At 38.9% G+C, this 19,599-nt stretch overlaps 1 protein-coding gene across 1 annotated transcript in view; it reads left to right on the plus strand.

The window, feature by feature from the left end:
• raver2 (ribonucleoprotein, PTB-binding 2) overlaps positions 1 to 19,599 on the plus strand; it is a 68,743-nt gene that overhangs the window by 40,370 nt on the left and 8,774 nt on the right. The window contains 5 exon segments of the mRNA XM_054603407.1: positions 9,668 to 9,859; positions 13,950 to 14,070; positions 17,634 to 17,716; positions 17,806 to 17,904; positions 18,618 to 18,729. Coding sequence (XP_054459382.1) covers positions 9,668 to 9,859; positions 13,950 to 14,070; positions 17,634 to 17,716; positions 17,806 to 17,904; positions 18,618 to 18,729 — 607 coding nt within the window.

Consider the following 19,599-nt stretch of genomic DNA (forward strand, 5'->3'; position numbering starts at 1 on the left):
CGGTATAACTGCAACAGCTCCAGTTTGATGACATGCAAACCTTTGTATGTTATGACATTAGCTCCTTTGTTTGCTGCATACACATTTTTCTTCTATGATTACCTCATATCTTACTGTCTTCAGCTGCAGTTTGTCTTGCAGAAAACCGCTTCCTCCTCCGTGCACATAGACGTCAGCCGTCTTGTTACTTTTGCTCTCTGCAGAGTGCACTTAACCTGTGGCCTTGGCCCTGAGCACTATAATTCTGCTACCCACGTAAGGACCCTCCAGGCAGCACTTTAGTTTAAGTCATCCAGGAGAAGTGGGGGGAGGAAAGGGGAAATAATGTCAACCATATTAGAGGGACAACAGGATGGAGACAGTACGGAGGGATGGGAAGGAGAGAGGACAGTGCTGAGAATGCCAGACCTATTAGAGAGAAGATGGAGCGAGGGAGGAGAGGGCAGACAGTGTCAGGCCTTATAGGGGGACGGAGGGGGACGGAGAGAGGTGGAGAGCTGAGGTGAAATGGTGAAGAGAGGTAGACTGTCAGTCACAGTGAGAAGATGTTTGCATATTTCTAGATGTAATAATGATGGCTGACTAGGTGACAACTTAGAACAAATTTGCTCAGCAATATACTAATATCTGCAAAAGGATGTAGATGGCTTGACATACTTTACATTACATTACATTACATTACAGTCATTTAGCAGACGCTTTTATCCAAAGCGACTTACAATCAGTAGTATATAACATATCATTCACCCATTCACACACTGATGACTTTGATGGATGTTAAAGGTATGGAGTATGGATGTAAACAGGTTCATGAAAACAATACCATCCACTCTTTACAGACTGAACGAGGCAATTACTCTTGTCGTGCGATATCCGGTTGTCCATGTCATGTGTTAGCACAATGACACTCACACAATAGACGACACCCATCGTATATTGGTTTTCTTGTTTTCCTATATGTTCTTTAGCAACAGCTATAACCATTTGCCACAGTTAGTGCAGCAGATTACATATTGTACAGACAAGCACTTTCCAACAATAGACAACATACACTTAAACAGCTTTTCCTTTTGCTATTATGAAGCAGCCATTTCCAAAAAATATTTATTATTTATAAAATACAAGAATAAACAGGTAGCAGAACAGCCACCGTGGCAGTAATGTCCAGGTAATGGCGACAGGTTTTAACTGAAAAGCACAATCAAAAAGCATCACAACAGCTGAGCTACACGGATGTAAATTAAATATAAAGAAACACAATAAGGTGTTCAAGAATGTGGGGGGGAATCAAAGATAATTCTGGATACTATTGAATAATATAGCAGGACTATGAAAAAACAGATAATAGATGAGGATGGAGTTATTGATTAAAAATTGATAAATAACATCACTTTTCGACAATGCAGTTGCATTGTTTCATTCAGAAGCATCTGAAAATGCTGATTTTGAATACAAAAACAAACATGTTCTTCACAATCATTGGCACAGCTAATTCAAGTCTTTCCAAGTACAATCTTAAGCTGCTTGACACAATTATTGCCCCCCTTTGGTGGAACCCGCAGTGTTTCCTTCAAATTTATCTTCAAAGAGAGAATAACTCAAAGATAAGTGTCATGTTTAATTACATATTTTGCTGCACACAAAGATAATGAAAACCCTCCACGAACATCAGTTTTTTGGTAAATTTGAACTTCGATTTAGTAGAATTGTTTAATGTGACATGACCCAATCTCAAGACTACTGGTTTCTCGATTGTTTTATCTGGAAACTTCCACTTCTAAATTATTATTTTTTGATAATAGTCACACTTTCACTGATCAGTCTCTCCCTCACTTTCATATACACATTCACACATCTCTCCAGGTTTCCTCATAAAGATCACTAGAGTTATAATGGTCACTTTCTGTGTTAACATGGACATGAATAACCCATTTATGAGGATTATCCCTGTTAGGATCATATTTGATGTTTACATGGGCACAGAGCAAGTATACATGATAAATACTCGTTACCTGGTTACTGAATACTGCATTCTGTTTGTGCAGGAGCTGTGATGTTTTCAAAAACAAACCAGATATTCAATTCAATTCAGTTTATTTTGTATAGCCCAAAATCACAAATTTCAAATTTGCCTCAGAGGGCTTTACAATCTTTACAATGCCAATTCCTGGGAACCTGTGAGGCGAGAAAGCAGAAGGACTCCGAGGATGAAGCAAAATCAGTAATGTGCATAAATAGGAGATTAATACATAAAGAGGGAGTGAGAGAAGAGGAGAGAGGAGCTCAGTGTATTCTAAGTAGTCCCCCGGCTGTCTAGGCATATAGCAGCATATCTAGGGGCTGGACCAAGGCGAACCTGAACCAGCCCTAACTATAAGCGCTATCAAAAAGGAAGGTCTTAAGCCTGCTCTTAAAAGTGGTGAGTGTGTCTGCCCCCCGGACTGAAACTGGAACCTGGTTCCACAGAAGAGGAGCCTGATAACTGAAGGCTCTGGCTCCCATCCTACTTTTATATACTCTAGGAACCACAAGTAACCCTGCATTGATGGAGCGCAGCTCTCTAGTTGGGTAATATGGAACTATAAGTTCCTTAAGATAAGACAGTGCCTGGCCAGTTAGAGCTTTGTAGGCGAGTAGAATAATTTTAAATTCTATTCTTGATTTAACAGGGAGCCAGTGCAGAGAAGCTAATAGCGGAGTAATATGATCTCTTTTCTTAGTTTTTGTTAGAACACGTGCTGCAGCATTCTGGATCAACTGTAGAGATTTAAGAGACTTATTAGAGCAGCCTGATAATAACGAATAAAGAGATGAGAGCTAGGGGAAATATTAAACACTACACTGCACATCTACTACCCCTTGGCAACTTCATTACTAATCTCTTTTCCAGTCCGATCGCCCAAAGAGCCTACGATAACATCTCATCGTCATCGTAACCTCTTTGGATCGCCAACAGCTGTTTGCTCTGAGCACATTGACCGTCTCTCTATCTCTCTCTCAACCACACACACTAACTATCGGACTGAGATATTCCTGAGAGCAGAACAGTTACCCTACTCTCAAAACACTGTCCCCCAGAGCCGCGTCAGTCTCTCACTGTCATTATGTTTCTTTGTTGCTCCAGAAGTGAGATGTTTTCGCTCCTGCCTTTGTTTGTATTTCAATTACGTCACTTGGCTGAATCTCTAACAGACTCTAAGAGTCTATGGTGTGTACATGTAACAGTATCCCGGATTCTATTGGAGTACTCCAGTTTCATATTCAGGTTTCTCATAAAAGGGATAAAGACTTACACCGGTTTTTGAATACAGGAGATGGTGTTTACACGCGCAGACACATAAACTGGATACTCCAAAAATCCGATCATAAACAGGTTATTCGTGTCCATGTTAACACACTCACTGTGACAGGTCACGTACCTTTCTTCACAGAAGGCTGTGACAGGGCTGTCGTGACCTCATCACTCAGTTCAGACAGCTGATGTGGCAGTTTGAACCCATTCAGACACACACACAAACCCTGCCGCTGCCTCAGTCAGCATCTCTTAGCTGGGGACCACGACTTGAGGTCAAGAGCTGTCACACACACTGATAACTAGCTTAGCATCTTTGGTTTTCTTTCTGCACACATGCACACAAACACACATGCACACACACACAAACAAACACAGACTTTACAGTACAAAATGCATTTGGGGATACTTTTTTTAAAATATTTAATATTTTCTGCTATTGAACCAATTATACTTGATGATATTAGACAACAGGAATTTTTAGCTAAGATACATCTATTATTATGGTGTCTTCTGATGCAAAATATCCATAAAGTTGACCCAAACAAATATAGTTTCTGACAAATGTAAGATGCACTCGGGGTTACATCTAAATGACAGACCTGCCAATGTAACATCTGTGTCCATTTGACTACCGTCATGATTTTAGAGGTTTGGTCAGATTTTAGGTTTTGGTCTGTTGTTTAGTTGACTATATAATATATAAATATTCTGAAATGGACCTTAGTCCTCACATCTGCATGAACTCCAACAACACAAAACAAGATTTGGGAAAAACGATCCGCATGTCTTGTGATCTGATCCCAAGGTTTTATTTTAATGGCAAACCCCCCAAAAACTTTGCACATAGGGTTTTATATCTCTATGAAATTATTTTCTATGGCGGGCTGTAAAAGTGAACAAGTAGAACATGATGTTGTCAACTGCTGTTAATTATGCTTTAATTAAAGTTACGTCTTGAGTGCCACTGCACTTTCAACTTGACTCATTTGGCAGAAGTGTTTGATTACATTGTCAAAATCAGGGATGACAAGCAATTTTTCAGTATCAGCCAAGAGAGTTATACTAACAAAATACTTTAGCATTATGCTTTGGTGTGCTGAAAATTAACCTACACTACTAAAACATTATGCAACAAGCTACCTTTGTTACTTTCCATGTTCAATACATATACTGACATTCAGCACTGCAAACAGTGAAGGCCTGATTACAACTCTAGAAAATATCAAAATCATGACGATGACATACTTATAGGACATATTTATACATTGAGATGAACACTGCTCACTTTAGATGTGAGCTACATGCATCATTAACACACCATATCATGGACCTTATGGTGCAGTGGGTTAGTTTAATTGGGTATTCAAACTCTACTACCTGTTTGCCAAAACATATGACGTATAGAGTCATTACTATTGCAAGAGACGAATATCCTCTGGGCCAATCTGGTATAGATTCAGTAAAGGATAATTTACAGGATGAAGCACCAAATGAATGCAGTTAATTACACTTTAACTTTTCTAAATTATACCTTGAGGACAAGGCAGAGGGTCTGCCAGATTTACAAAAAGAACGATATAAAAGGGGTCCAATTGAAAATATTTTCATTGTTACAACACATCAGCAAGGTTTTTATGCAACCTTTAAAATTCGAGACAGTGCTGGGTGAAGATGAAAACAAATCTCACATTATAATTGGGAGCTCTTCAGTGTCACAGATGTCTTTTATTTCCTGTATTTTTTGACATGACTGAGAATGTGCACAACACTGCTCTTTGCAGCTGCCATATGTGTCAAACCATGCTGATAATGTCAAAGCTACTTTATGGTTACAATAAATTTAACATGTGCCCTTTGTGCAGCAACAAATCTTTTTTGTCTGAATAAGACAAACAGCAAAACTGCATTTATTCTTGTTTGTCGAAGATATACATCAACACAAAGAACCAAACAACAGCTGGCTTATACAAATCTTACACATGCCTACCGTACTTTGAATTGACATAATTGTTTGTGCAGATCTAAATAATGATTGAATATTTTATAGTTCAGTCTGCAAATTTGAGTAGAGAGACTAAGTCAGTCTTCACATCATTACTCACGCATGAATACAACACACATAGTTGATGGTAGCCTGAATGCCATTCGCACACAATCCAATTTGAATCCAATTTGATAAATAATGTATGTTTTGCAGTTTACCCACTTCCACTCCAGTCGTATTTGTTGTGTGCGCACACAAAAATAATGATTAGCAAGTTTTTATTTGTTTTCCCTCCTGTCTTTTCTGGCTCATATCCTCTCACTCTCTTCTCTCGTCAGTCCCTTCATCAATCACTGATGTTTTTCTCCTTCCCTCCTCTTCCCTTTTCTCTTTTTCTCACCGTCTTCTCCTCACTCCCACTCTCTCTCCTTCTTTCATTCATCCATCCATCTATCTCTCGAGTGGTAGAGTGGTTCAGGTCATTTCCATACAGTCCGCTTAATGTATGCTGATGATAATAGCCTATCGACCTACTCCTCCACGCATACATCCATTTTGGTCCCTCGTTCCCTCCATCCATCCATCCTCCGTTCAGACCGGAGGGAACAGCAGACGAATGAGAGGAGGGGTGGAGGGAGGAAGTGGAGGGCCACTTGATTGAGCGCTGATGGTAGCAGCCATCCGCGCTCAGGCTGAGAAAGAACAAATACATTTGTCTCCCACTGATTCGTAATCCCTTAATTTTTTTAAATGAAAATGTCTGATGATTATACCGCATAGAAGTGTGATTATATGATAGTTTTTTGTGTTTAATTGCAATCAAAAATCCTGTGAAACTTAGTACTTGAGTGTGATTTCTAAATGCTGTAAACATAACTTATTTATTGTTATCAGAGCAGAAATATCAAAAATCCAGTGACACTTCTTGTGACCTCTATGATAATAAGAAGAATATAATTTTGACTTTGGGTTGTTGATTGAACAAAACATGCAATGTTGGCCCTTTGGGAAAGACAATGTTTTGTCTACCAAATAATCAACCAAATAATCAGTGGATTAATCTCTGATGAAAATAATCATTAGTAGTATTCCTGGTAAATTTCTGAAGCATCCATTTTAAAGACAGTGGTGAAAAGGGACTTCCAAAGTGGCCCTGGGTAACATAATATAAAGACAATATGATGGTACTTGATTGCAAAAACGAACATTTTTAGTTATTATACTTGTGAATCGTACTAAGCGAGCATTTTGCAGTTGAAATATCTACTTGTCAGTGTTACTTGCGGGACAAAAATAGTCACTTTCTAAATAACATCAAACATATATTTGACATTGATGTTCTGAGTTACTTATTATCACCACCATGATCACAAATGCTGATGTATCTGCAATAATCTATCATCAGCTGAGATATGAACCTGGCCAAGTTACCAGTTAGCTATACTCTGAACGCTCAGTTTCTCTTACAGAATGCACAATTACTTCCTTCAATTGTACTTTACAAAACCATGCAATTTTAATTTAATTTAATATATTTGAATACCTCAGGTACCCTATATCTGAACGCACAGATTCTTAAACAGTCACAAAAAATGCAGGAACCCTTCGAAAGGTAAGCTAAATCAAGCACTTCTGGTGTATTTTTGCAGTATTTTTTGTCAGCAACTACCAATAGTAGGTCAAGTGGTGCATTTTTTAACCATAAGCCATTAGCTTTTAGCCATTGTCATTATCCAATATCATCCATTAGCTTTAAGCTATTAGCATGCCTGCATTATTTAGCTGGTCCTCACACACTGGTAATGATTGAACTTCCTTGACAGAAAAGTCTATCATCTTTGGAAGTATTGTAACTGGTCGGACGTACTGTCTGGCCTGGAGAGATATGTTTTATTGACCAGTAACCTTGAAGAAAAATGTGATAACTTTGTTCCATTAGCTATCCACAATGTTTACTGGATATGGCCTGCAAATTGGTTGCAGGATTTTATTATTTGGATAAGATCAGTCCACGTTTTGTTTGCTTTTACACACAATAGGTAACTTGTGGTATGAGTGAACAGTAACACCCTGGAGACCTGCAGGAAGAACAACAACAAAAACATTTTTTTATCTACTTTTTTGACAAAAAGAGCTGAGACAAGCTCTTTTACCTCCTCCACAAGGCACCGTTATTTGGCGTCTGACACACACACACACAAACACACACATACACACAAGTTAATTGACGAGTACATTTGTAAGCCTAACGATATGACTGAATTAGCAGCAGTGAGCTAGCAAATTTGGACCTGTAGCTGGTTTGGCAGTCTCAAAATACATCACCATGGTTACTTTGGCTACATAGATAGTCTGCTCTGGTGTAGATTTGTTTTTGCCATTGAACCCAAAAACATGAATTACCCTAGTACCAGTTATCTTTCTAGATAAATCATATTATTATTTCGATAGGGCCATGAACTCGATGCAGAAATGGAAGAAAAGGCTGTTTGCAGGGACCTCCTTTGATTCCTCTGATGATTTTTATAAATTAAAATAATGTTTCCAGGCATTTCACTCCCTTTTGTGAGAGAAAAAAAATATTAAGCATCATGCAGCTTATAATACTAATCATAATAACTTTATTTTTATAGCACCTTTAAAAACAGAGTCAACAAAGTTCTTTGACAGACAAAGCAGCAAAAGCAAGGCAATAAAAAACAGTGAGCCCCAACAGAGCAAGACAATCTAAGGTAAGAGTTAAACCCTGGTAAAACAGTACAATAGGTGAAACAATGAAAACAACCGATACAATAAAATAAACTAAGAAATAAAATAAAATAATTTATTAAAATAAAATCATAATATCAGTTATAAAATTAAGCAGTAAAGCGACAACAGCACATAAAAGCCAGTCTGTAAAAATGGGTTTTAAGGATTGATGCAGGTCGTTCCAGAGGCGAGGGCCTCTTAAAGCAAAAGCACGGTCACTTTAGTTTTAAATCACGTCTTTCTAGCAGCCAGAAGGGCCCCACTTGAGGATCTAGGGCTGCAACTGGCTCATAATGAGTCTAGCTTTCTTCATTTAAAATTAGGGCCAGACCCAGACCTGCTTTAAAAGTGATCAGTAAAATCTTAAAATCAATTCTCAAACGAACAGGGAGCCAATGAAGAAAAGCCAGGATTGGGGTGATGTGATGTTGACTGTTAAAACCAGTGAGAAGCCGAGCTGCTGCGTTCTGAACTAGTTGGAGGCGAGAGATTGACTTGTGGTTAATGCCAGAGAGGAGGGAGTTACAGTAGTCTAGTCTTGAAAAGATAAATGCATTAATTACTTTTTCCAGCTCAGGGGGAGAGAGGATTGGTTTGATTTTGGAGATGGTTTTAATTTGAAGGAAACAGGACTGGACAACTTTAGTGATTTATGGTTGAAGCTTAAATCTGAATCAAATGGTACTCCGTAGTTCCTGGCAGTGGACTTTATGTTAACAGACAAGGGACCAAGGGGCACTTTCAATGGGAGTGATAGAGTTTAGGGGACTAAATAATATGATTTATGATTCAGAGTTTTTGAGTTGAAGAAAATGTTGTGCCATCAAACAGCTTATATAATTCTAAAATAGCAGCTAGGCTTCTTGGGTCATCAGGTCTCAAGGGAAGGTATATCTGTGTGTCGTCTGCTTAGCAATGAAAAGAGATAGATGATAGTAATTAAAAGTGTCTTCTTGCATATAGAGAAAACCCCCTCTCTCTCATTTAAACAGCTCTTGCTGATTAACATTGAACATTGATGAAAAAAAAAAAAACCTTTTAGATGAGACAGAGATATCCATTTATCTCTGAACAGTGGCTGCAATGGTCCATGTAGTGTTTTGTGTTTGGCAGAAAAGTTGTTTTTCCACTGCTGGCAGCAACAGATTCATCGGCATTGCTGTATCTATCCGCAGCGGTTGCAAGTTTCATTTGGCCCACTTGCTCCTATTATGAACCTGTCCAGTCAGGGTGTTCAGATTGTCCTTCTATCTGTAACTATTTATGCTGTTCTGGGTTGCAGGGGGCAGTTTTTCACTTGACTGACACACAAACACATTCATTATCACTTTCCTCCAGATCACTTAACATACATGTTCATTGGATTACGATGTAATCCAAAAAACAAGATTAAGGAAACTATGAATCCTCCATACAGAGCTGGTTGGCAGATTCAAACCCACAATCGTTTTGCTGTGAAGAGACTGTGATAATAACAATAGTAGTTGTTTTACAAAATGATTAAGAGGGGAAACATCTAAGTACAGCTAATGAAAAATATCAGTTCTTGCTGAGGTACTTCACTATGTGGTGAGATTTCAGACTTTGAAAACTCACTTCACAGACCTAATTTAATGCTTATGTTTTCTTTGTTCCAGCTTGCTCAGGATGAGGGCAGCCCTGTCCGAGGTTTCGGTGTGGTGGAGTATGAGAGCTCGGAGCAGGCGGAGGCTGTATTGATAGAGATGGACCGGACACCGGTGGGAGGACAGGAGGTCCGTTTGTCACTCTGTACCCCCGGCACCTCAGGGAGAAGCACCCTGGCTGCACTCATCGCCGCCCAGGGTATGGTGAGTATGAAGCACGCATTATAGTTTTTGATTCAAGAAAACATTGATTTTCTCTCTAGAAACATGTCCTCAAATCTTGAAGTCCATAAACTGTGTCACCAAAACATTGGACCTACCAGGGTTATACACCCAAACAAGAAAACATGCTATTTGTGAAGCCAGTGCAACCTGTTTATTGCACATCCAGCGTTAAAATATCCATATTCATATCCCCTCTGGCTGAAATAGTCCTTGTAGCTGTGGTATCCCTCCCACACTGTACTGTGGTAGCAGAGAGGCCCTGACATGGTAATTATAGTTCTATAGACTGATTGGGTTCCGCCACTGTCTCCAGCTGCCTTAAAATAAACCAAACTCACAGCACAGTATGAAAATCATACATGCAAACTCACACAGACATTCAAATAGATGCGGACTTACATACACAATATGCAAATACAAGTGATCTGTGGTTGAAAAAGAACAGTACAGTACAGTAATCTTCATGAGTACATGCGTAATATGCATTGATGAACTCATAGGTGGCAAAAGTGGGAAAGTTAAATTACAGGCTGTATTTCCATGCTTTTGCAATCAAAACCAATCACATAAGTCTTGACACGTTTGTGAGTTAAGTAGTGAGACTAACAGTAATGGCCCGAAATATAAGATACGCGTTTGTTTTTGAGGTAATTGCATTTAACACGTAGGGTTGTCTTACATATGAGGACCAGACTTAAATGTCTTGATGCATTCACACACTTCTGTCTGTCCTTCTGCCTCTGCCTCTCTGTGACTCATAGTCTCTGTTTTGGAGAATAGTGGGTGTTGAGAGGGAAACTAGTAGTTGACTAAATGTACTGTATTTTCTGTAGTTTTTCATGTTATTTTCTTAAAATATTGTGATTATTTTAAAATGTGTATCAAATATTTTTTAGGATGTATTTCTTATTTATTTATTGTATTTTATTGAAAAGATGTAAAACATGGTTTTGGGAAGCAGGGTCTTGTAATCAATGCATTAACCGTGAGCCATTACAGTAAATACAGTACATTATAAGTTAGATTTGGTAGGTTTTCGTATTTGCTCTCATATGGCTTTACATGGAGTCCAGTAAAGTCTAATAACCCAAAGTTAATAATGACACTCATTCACACTGTCAGTGGTAATTTGTTTTTGTTTTGCACATTTAACAGCCTATGGGCACAAATTAAAACAATATTCCCCCTGTCACATGGAAAGCTTCAATTATATTTTCACATGAACTGCAGGTTTATGGTTCATTATGAGTTTCTCATGGGCCATGGAAAACCATTTCAGCCTGCTGCTTTACTCTCATCTGATGATAATATTTTAGATTACACTAATTGAGTTTATGGAGGGCGACACTTTGGAGTTTGTAGATTCGAACACCAAAACTGCAATACTGTTAAGCCAATTTTGACACACGTACTTTAGCATAGTAAGGGTGCTATAATTTTCTCATTCATATATTTCAAACTGCTATACTACCTCTTTAGAGTTGATTCAATCTAAAATATATCTGACTGCAGTATTCTCTGTGATTTTTTTTCCCCGGCTTTTGCAGAACAAGAATTATCAGGTGCAGTAAAAGAGGTCGTGGCCTTGAGATGAATGGGTTGAAAATTACAGGTTGAAAAGCGGAGCAGTACCGGCCATGGAGTCGGAATCACAACGAAGAGGATGAAAAGACATTGAGAGAAAATGTGTCTCTGAATAAATTAGCTGAGGAAGATGAGGCAGACTTGAGGAGGAAGGAGTACATAGACTCAGTGGAAGAAAAGAGGGGGGATTGGTTGAGAATGGGGGGGAAAATGGGATGGAGGAGGAAAGAGGAGACAGAAAATGTTTACATTCCTACCCCAAGGCTCTTTTTGAGATTATTGCAGTGAATGTGAGCAGCTGGTGAAAGAAACATCAGACCTTCAGAAAGAGATCAGGACCTACTACTCCTGGCTACTGTTCTCCTCTGAGGCGGTTCTCTCATTTCTCCAGTCAGTGGAAATGAGTGTGAATGCTGAGGACCAGATGGCCTCCTCCTCCCTCCTCCCTCCTCCTTTTTCTCCCCCCATCCCTCTCTCCTTGCGCGACACTTCTCGCCTTCCCTTCTCGCCTTCCCTTCTTCGCGTCTCCCTTACCTCCCTAGCGTGTGTTAGTGTGTGTGGGTGTGTGGCTGGATTTTGTGCCAGTAGCCAAATAGCCTGATGCATGCTGACATTTTCTCCAGCAGAAAGAAAAAGAAATGACAGAGCTCCCCTCCTCCTCCTCCTCCTCCTCCTCCTCCTCCTCCCCTCTGTTTCCCTTGAAAGATGCTGTCAGCTACGACTGGCCTTGCTCAACACCAGCACACACACGCACACATGCATGCACACGCATACACACACACACACACACACACACACACACACACACACACACACACACACACACACACACACACACACACACACACACACACACACACACACACACACACACACACACACACACACACACTCACATGCCAATTTTCCCTTCTATAACACACAAATACACCTACTGTATGTGTGCAACAGACTCCTCTTCCTCACTGGCTGTCAGCTTGGAGTCCAACCCGCTCCATCCTTGTCAGTAATACTCTCTCTTCAGGATGTGACAGGGAGGAAACAAGGTTGAGTAGAGCCAAAGTCATGCTGTAGCTCAGGGGCAGACGAGGAGGAAATATCACCATCCTGCTAATGTTGTTTTAAATAGCCGTGTCTTTGGGCCAGACAGCGAGCGCTGCCGCCACACTGTCAGTGCTGAGGAGGATCTACGAGGGCTGCTCCATTCGATTTGACGCAGTCTAATTCAATAGGATTTCATTTGAGTCTGTTGAATTAAATTTCACACCGTAATGAGGGATTCAATTATTTGGGGATGTGCCCTAAAGTATGTCTTACTATTAAATGCAAGTCAGCAGAGATTTGTTAAGTTCCAGGAAATTCAGCTCATGTCAAATTAAAAGTAAGCTTTGCTGTTAACAAGGGAAAGAAATGTCTGTAGTTAGAACAGAATTTAATACAACATGCAGCTAAAACACCATTGTGAGACACATTAATACAAAACCCCAAGTAACTTAAGTATGATCAACACCAAACAGCTAGGCTGGAACAAGAGCAGAGCGAAATAGACACATCAGAGGTGGAGCTACAAGATGAAAACACAAGTCAGTAACTGTAGTAGAATTGGCACAGACAAAAAAATGTTATACACTTCAACCATTTGATTGATGACCGGTGAAGACGCAAACTGTCCACCAGCTCCTATTCCATGAGAGGATTGTTGTTGGCTGTCGTACCCCTCTCTCCACTCATTTTCCCAATTGTTTGTCTCTATACTATCACCTGTCTAATAAAGGTAAAATGCCAAAAAAATCACTGTGTGTAAGTCAGTGACAAGATAAACATACTGCACCGTGATCACAGAAATCAATTTGAAATGAAATATTTTACTTAAATATTTATTCCAAGCTATATGAGCTACTTCATTTTTGTAAGCGTGGAAACTGGTCCAATGCTGAATTAAAGAGCTGCTCTTCCCCCCCGTGGAGTCTGTATCATGTTTTAAATGTGGAATCTGTAAAATGTCTGGGTTTATCTCATATAATCTGGTTTTCACGCATAGATCCTTGTTATGTAGCTTTCAAAATATATCACGATCAAGGCAAAGTATTTTAAAGTCCTTAAACATAATTCTTTATATGATCTTCTTATCTTGAAAATGGCATCTTTCAATAGGTTTGTATACAAGCTTTTTCCTCCCAATTCTTCTCCTGCCTTGTTTTTCACAACCTTTTGCCTAGTCGCTTTTCCCCTGCTGCTCCTTTTGTGTTTCTCAAACAGCTCTGTCCCTTTTTTTTCCTTTTGTTACCCAGATAGACTCCCCTCTGCTGACATTGCAGACATATCCTGCTGATGTAAAGTTGTGTAAGGATTAGTACAGCCATCAGGGACTCCTAATGACAAGATCAAAACACAAACTGCACACCACTCTCTCACACACACACACAAACATTCTCATTTTTCATTTTCTAACTTCTGTATGTGTTTCTATTTTTTTGTTCTCCAGATTCTGAGTAATAGGAAAGGTCTGCTACCAGAACCCAACTTAGCCCAGCTGTTGACCAGTATGACCAACCCTGCTGCCCTGCAGATCCTCATGAGGCCGTATCACACTGGTAAAAGAGGAGGTATGACTGTGAATGACTGTGGCAGGAACTGCTGCATGGAGCATGGAGCCTTATGGATTTTCATTCGGTTTCAAGTCTTAAACTAATAGCCCAGATGTTAGGATATACAGAAATTATTTAAAAGGAGCAATGTCTAATACCTGGGCACATGCTCCAAACAAATATGGGCAGCAGATCACCTCTACTACCGGGTAAATATAAGTATACAGCATGTCCCTATATCTGTCCTTGGCGATCTACTTCACACTTGGTGGGTATATTACAAGGGACCCAAGGGAGTGCTTGAACTTTGACTAAACAAGCACACAGAGCTCTGTTCAACAGCAGTACCAGGGCCTCAGGGCTCTTCAGACCAAATCCAGTATGTCGTCTGTAGTGGGCAGACCATGGCTCATTGACTGCAGGTCATTATACGACAAAACTCCTTTTCCCATCCTGGAGTCAACATGAGCAGATAGCCAACTGGAAGCAGAATAGAACCAGAGTGTATTTCACCGGTGTGAAGTTTGTATGAGCGGTTCTTGAAAAAGATGCAAGCCTCTACACCAAAGGCCAAGTTTTTCACGGGGCACTGCACTTGTACAGTCTAAATTAGCTAACTGGTGTAATTGAAGACATGTTTTTTATATGTAAACTTTTGTAGACTTTTTTTTTCTGCCTGCAAACTCTGTTTTGTTAGTCTATGGATTCAGACACAGGCTTGCAAGCTCACTTTCACAATCTGTATGGCAAAAATACTTGTATTTATATAGCGGTGGGGTTTGCACGTGCTTAATACATGAGTTGCAACACATCCGCTAACTGATCTCCTACCGGGAAGTAATACCACGGAAAGTTTGGGCTTTTCCATTGCACTTTTAACACAGTCTGAAATTGTAATTTACCCAATCATTTTTTCCTTTTATTTTAGCCCACTGAATAATACATAATGACAGTTCATAAGCATATGTTATGAAGTGTACAATACCTTGGGCTATTAGTGTACAACGATCATGCGCTAGATTGCGCTGACCTAGTTTATCAAGAGCTGAATGGATGGAGGACTAGAGAGGAGAGTTGATAGAGATCAACTGACGCAACAGAAGTTAGTGTCACACATACCTTCAAAGATAAAAGTTTGGTTTGGAAAACTAATAAGCACCTTTACAGTAAAATGACAGCAGTGTAAGAAAATGTACAATGTTTTCTTAACATGATTAACTATTTAAATGTTTAAAAGTTTGTTTAAAGACCATTATAATGTACTTTTGAAATGTCAAATGTCTCTTAAAAATGCAATTTATTCGAGGTAATTGATCATAAATTGTGTTTGCAGCTGGTGCAGGTCCCTTAGTAACATGCAACTAAAACTTTCACCTTAGAAATAGTATATTATATCAAAATGACATATACTGCACATTTTTAAGGAGATTTTAAAGCAAACCAGCATCCTGAACTCTTTCCTTTGAGTTGTCTTTTGGCTCCAGAGGTGTGTTGGATAATAATCAAAGATACACTGTAAGAGCCTGTCCCTCTGTTAGGCTCTACCATATACTGTAATCACCATGTCGACGGCTTCATTATTTGATGAATGGCTAATCAGGTATTAAAATGAAATCATGTGACATTAGTGGAACAAATGAGAACAGGAAGGGGAGAAGGTGGGGGAAGGCTCTCTTAAGAAGATCACACGCAATTAAAGTCTAAAATTAGGACCTTGATAAAATGTTAAACTTTCTCTACCTCTAGAGGAAGCTATCATTAGCATCGACTTTTACATTTATTACGAGGAGGCCGTGATTCAGAAGATGAATACACACACACACACACAAAATCCCAAAGAAGGGGTGTGAGTACTTTGTTTGTGCATAGATGTATGATGGCAATCGCCTGAAGGTGGAAGAAGCCTTGCTGATATGAATCCCGAACAGAGAAAACGTGTTAAGGTGTGTGAATGTGGGCGAACCCTTCCAAATTTTGGAAATCTATTCACACCTTTTTTCCTTTAAATAAATATCTGTTTCCTATAAAAAAAAAATAACACTGTAGCTTAAACAATCAAGCCATACTAGTTATACTAAATTAACTATAGTTAATAGAAACATCCTTCTTGTTGTTGCCAAGGGGATTTGCAAGTAAGCAAGAGTATTTCTTTTTCTGTCTCCAATGGAAATTACTATGTAACTGCTCATTTTCAACACGTGCAATTAAGATTACAAGATCACATTACAAAGAAAAACACCAGGGGTTGAAACAGTTGTATCACACCAAAATTTGGCTGTACATCTTCTTCCTCTAGACTTGATCAGCATTAACAGCGAAAGGAAACTGTTGTTTATTCATTACTTGATTCTTTTTGAAGGAAACTCAATTATTTGTGCACAGACATGCACAGCTATAACCATTTGATTACATTCCTCAGTAGCCAGGTTGTCTTTATCACAGCTATGCAGCCAGCAAAACACACTTCAAATAAAAGTTTAAGGAAGCAGTTGGTTTTTGAGGTTTTTACTTGAAGCCAAAGTAAAACTGTGAATGCAAATGTAATGATAGTCATTACAAGTCATTGCAAATCAGAAAATTATGAGATTCCATAAACAAAAGTAGGACCAAAAAACTGATTATAAAAAGTAAGATGAAAAATTGATTCATGAAAGTATAGGCTTACTGAAAAATGAGATACTTTATTGCTCATGCCCGAAGAAGCACAGTATCATCGGTTAATGATCAACATTAAATCCCTGTAGGAAGTACAGTGGAGGAATACATCTAGTAAACATACACAAAGCGTACACAAAAGTAAACATCTAACAGTCAGTCCAATGGTAAATTACAACCGTAAAGAGTAGTCGAACATCAGTCATTTGGGGAGTAAATAAGAGACGTTCTCACAGATCTAACAAAATGGTGAATGTAACAATGTCAGTTCAACTGCTAAAGGTTGCTATAGCAACAGAACACTCAACTGTCAGTGGTAGTAGAATAATGTAAAAAGAAGAAAAACTGGCTGCCATCTTTGTAAATGTAGTGAAGTCATCTCATAGTTCAGCATGTTTTGCAGCCATTTAGGGAAATATGTTTTAATTTCCTTTACTCAATTTAAAATAGCATTTTATAGATACAGACAAATACTTCTTGAATTGTGGTAAAACAACCAGCGAGATGCTGAAGCTCGAGTCTGTTTCTATTTATTTTTGAGGAAACTGTCAGTACACTTAATAAAGACATACTGTTTGAAGTTTTATTTTGCTGCTCTTCTCCTCTGTATTGATTATTTTGTTCATTTGAGCTTCTTTTCAACTGCGCCTTCAACTTCAAAACGAGGTTTAAACTCGTAAAAAGTTATGAGGGAGGGAGTTTGCTTCGTACTAACATAATATCCCGATATTGCTTTACTTGTGCTTGTTATAAAACAGAAAGCCGTATGATTGTTTGAAATGTGCTATAAATAACTGATGGATTGGTTGTCTGACTAATAATTCAGCTAGTTGAGAAGATGATTGATTGATACATTAGTGGATACCAAATCAATATCACAAAGAGAAGCACTGATCGATGTTTTTATTTGTTGTTTGTGTTTTTAGGGAAGTACGGGCGTCACACCAACATGCCATTCCTCAGACCTCCTCTCACCACAGCTCTGCTCACGCTGGGAAAAGCACACCAGGTCCCATTAACACCGACACCTGTGAGGGTTTCTTTTTGTGCGTGGTGATGTGTTTGTAACAATAATGTCTATTTTCCTTTACCTTGCAGAATGCTATGCTGGGTAATGGACTAGTCCTCCAGAACCTCTTGCATATGCAGCTCGCACAGCAACAGCTCCTTCACATCAAAGACAAACGCATCAGCAGCGTAAGACACCTGTTTGTGTTTGTGTGTTTGATCATTTGCATAGGTTAGTGGTGAGAGTTATACAAAAGTTGTGGGCAGGTGCATATGTGCTCTTACATTTTCATCTTCAGCACTTGACGCATAATGAAACTAAACAACCTCGAAAATCCTGCAACCTAATTGCTTCTTTTCAGTTTAAAAGGAAGACCTTGCGGTGTTAGAAGTTTACCTCTACATTTTGATTAGCATATTTTAAAATGTCGCTGGTGTTTTCTTTAATTGTTGATGTGAATGTTAAAAGTAGCGGTGACTAAATTTTGGTATACTTGATGTTGTTTTATAAACTGTATGATGACAATTTAGAATCAATTTGATGAAAATCCTGTTAATAGTTTTCTTTCTTTCTTTTCTGACCTCATCACCCCTAACTTTTTACTTTGTATATTTGCTGGCTTTTTCTTTTTCACTGTTTTCCTGATACATTTTATGACTCTAAATTAGATCAGCATTTGTAATGGTGTAGATGATTATGTTTAAAAGGAGAAAAGATAATGATGATACATACTGTTAACATTTAATGCACAGTTCTTTTCTTCAGTCATGTAATTTATACTGTATGCATGATACTTGAACCTTCTCCCTTTTTTTCTTTTGATAACTTTTCCACTATGTCTTCTTTCTCTTTCTTTCTTTACATAACCTCCATATTACATATCTCCTTCTCTCCTCCACAGGTCGCCAGTCTGCTCGGGGACCCGTCCAGGCTGCTGATGCAGAAAGCTTTGTCTCTGCGGCATCCAGGCCTTGTGCCTCTGGGGAAAGGCCTCCTGGGAGACTCGCCTACAGGTGAGCCAGGCCGAGCACCGTCAAATGCCTTGGTGTCATTAATGCGAACTAATGAGACCATAGTGAGATCTGAAATACACCTCTCACCAGTGTTATTGTTAATGCTGCATTCATCACATTCATTTTAGTTTACTTCCTGTTCCTTTGTCATTTGCTATTTTAAGAGCATCTGAAAACGTCTGATTAATTAGTTCTGCAATAACAGCACCTTGTTTGTTATTATGCTGTTAAACAAAGCGGCACATATAGTACCTTCTCTTGTAGAGGGACTGTTGGCACATACTGTACAGTAATGTCAAATAAAAAACTCTTTGTGAAAGTGCATTAACTAAAACGCCAAATGTTGTTAAAGCTGCACAGGTGTGTAATTTCATATCAACATAAACAGAAGCTGAGACCACCTGTTTCAAGCAGTCAATAGAGTACATATGCCTCAGCAACCCACAGAGTATTTGAGTTTTCTCAGGTATTTCTAACTGTTGCAACAAGGATTATTTTTACTCAGTGTGATGTCTTGGATGTCTTACAGCTGGGAGTATTTTGAACAATATAATGAATTTAACACAGAAGAAGAGGTTTATATACATGTAAAAGGATATGTAGATAACCCACCATCATATTTTTTTAATGTTGGGTGTCGGGATTGCCCTTCTGCATATTTCTGAATGGCTCACAGTTGTGCATTACTGTGAGTACATTACTTTACAACACATCCTTGGGAAAACTGAAGTGCATTTGCAATTCATATCTCCATCTGAGAAAAGCGGTGTTGTTTAAAATGGAAATTATATATCACAGACACTGGCAGTTCAGTGTATGCATGATGAAGTATTTGTGTATCCCTCTTTGAATGTGTGTGTGTCTGTAATG

The sequence above is a fragment of the Anoplopoma fimbria genome, chromosome 8 (assembly GCF_027596085.1).
Source record: "Anoplopoma fimbria isolate UVic2021 breed Golden Eagle Sablefish chromosome 8, Afim_UVic_2022, whole genome shotgun sequence".
NCBI classification, from domain to species: Eukaryota; Metazoa; Chordata; class Actinopteri; order Perciformes; family Anoplopomatidae; genus Anoplopoma; species Anoplopoma fimbria.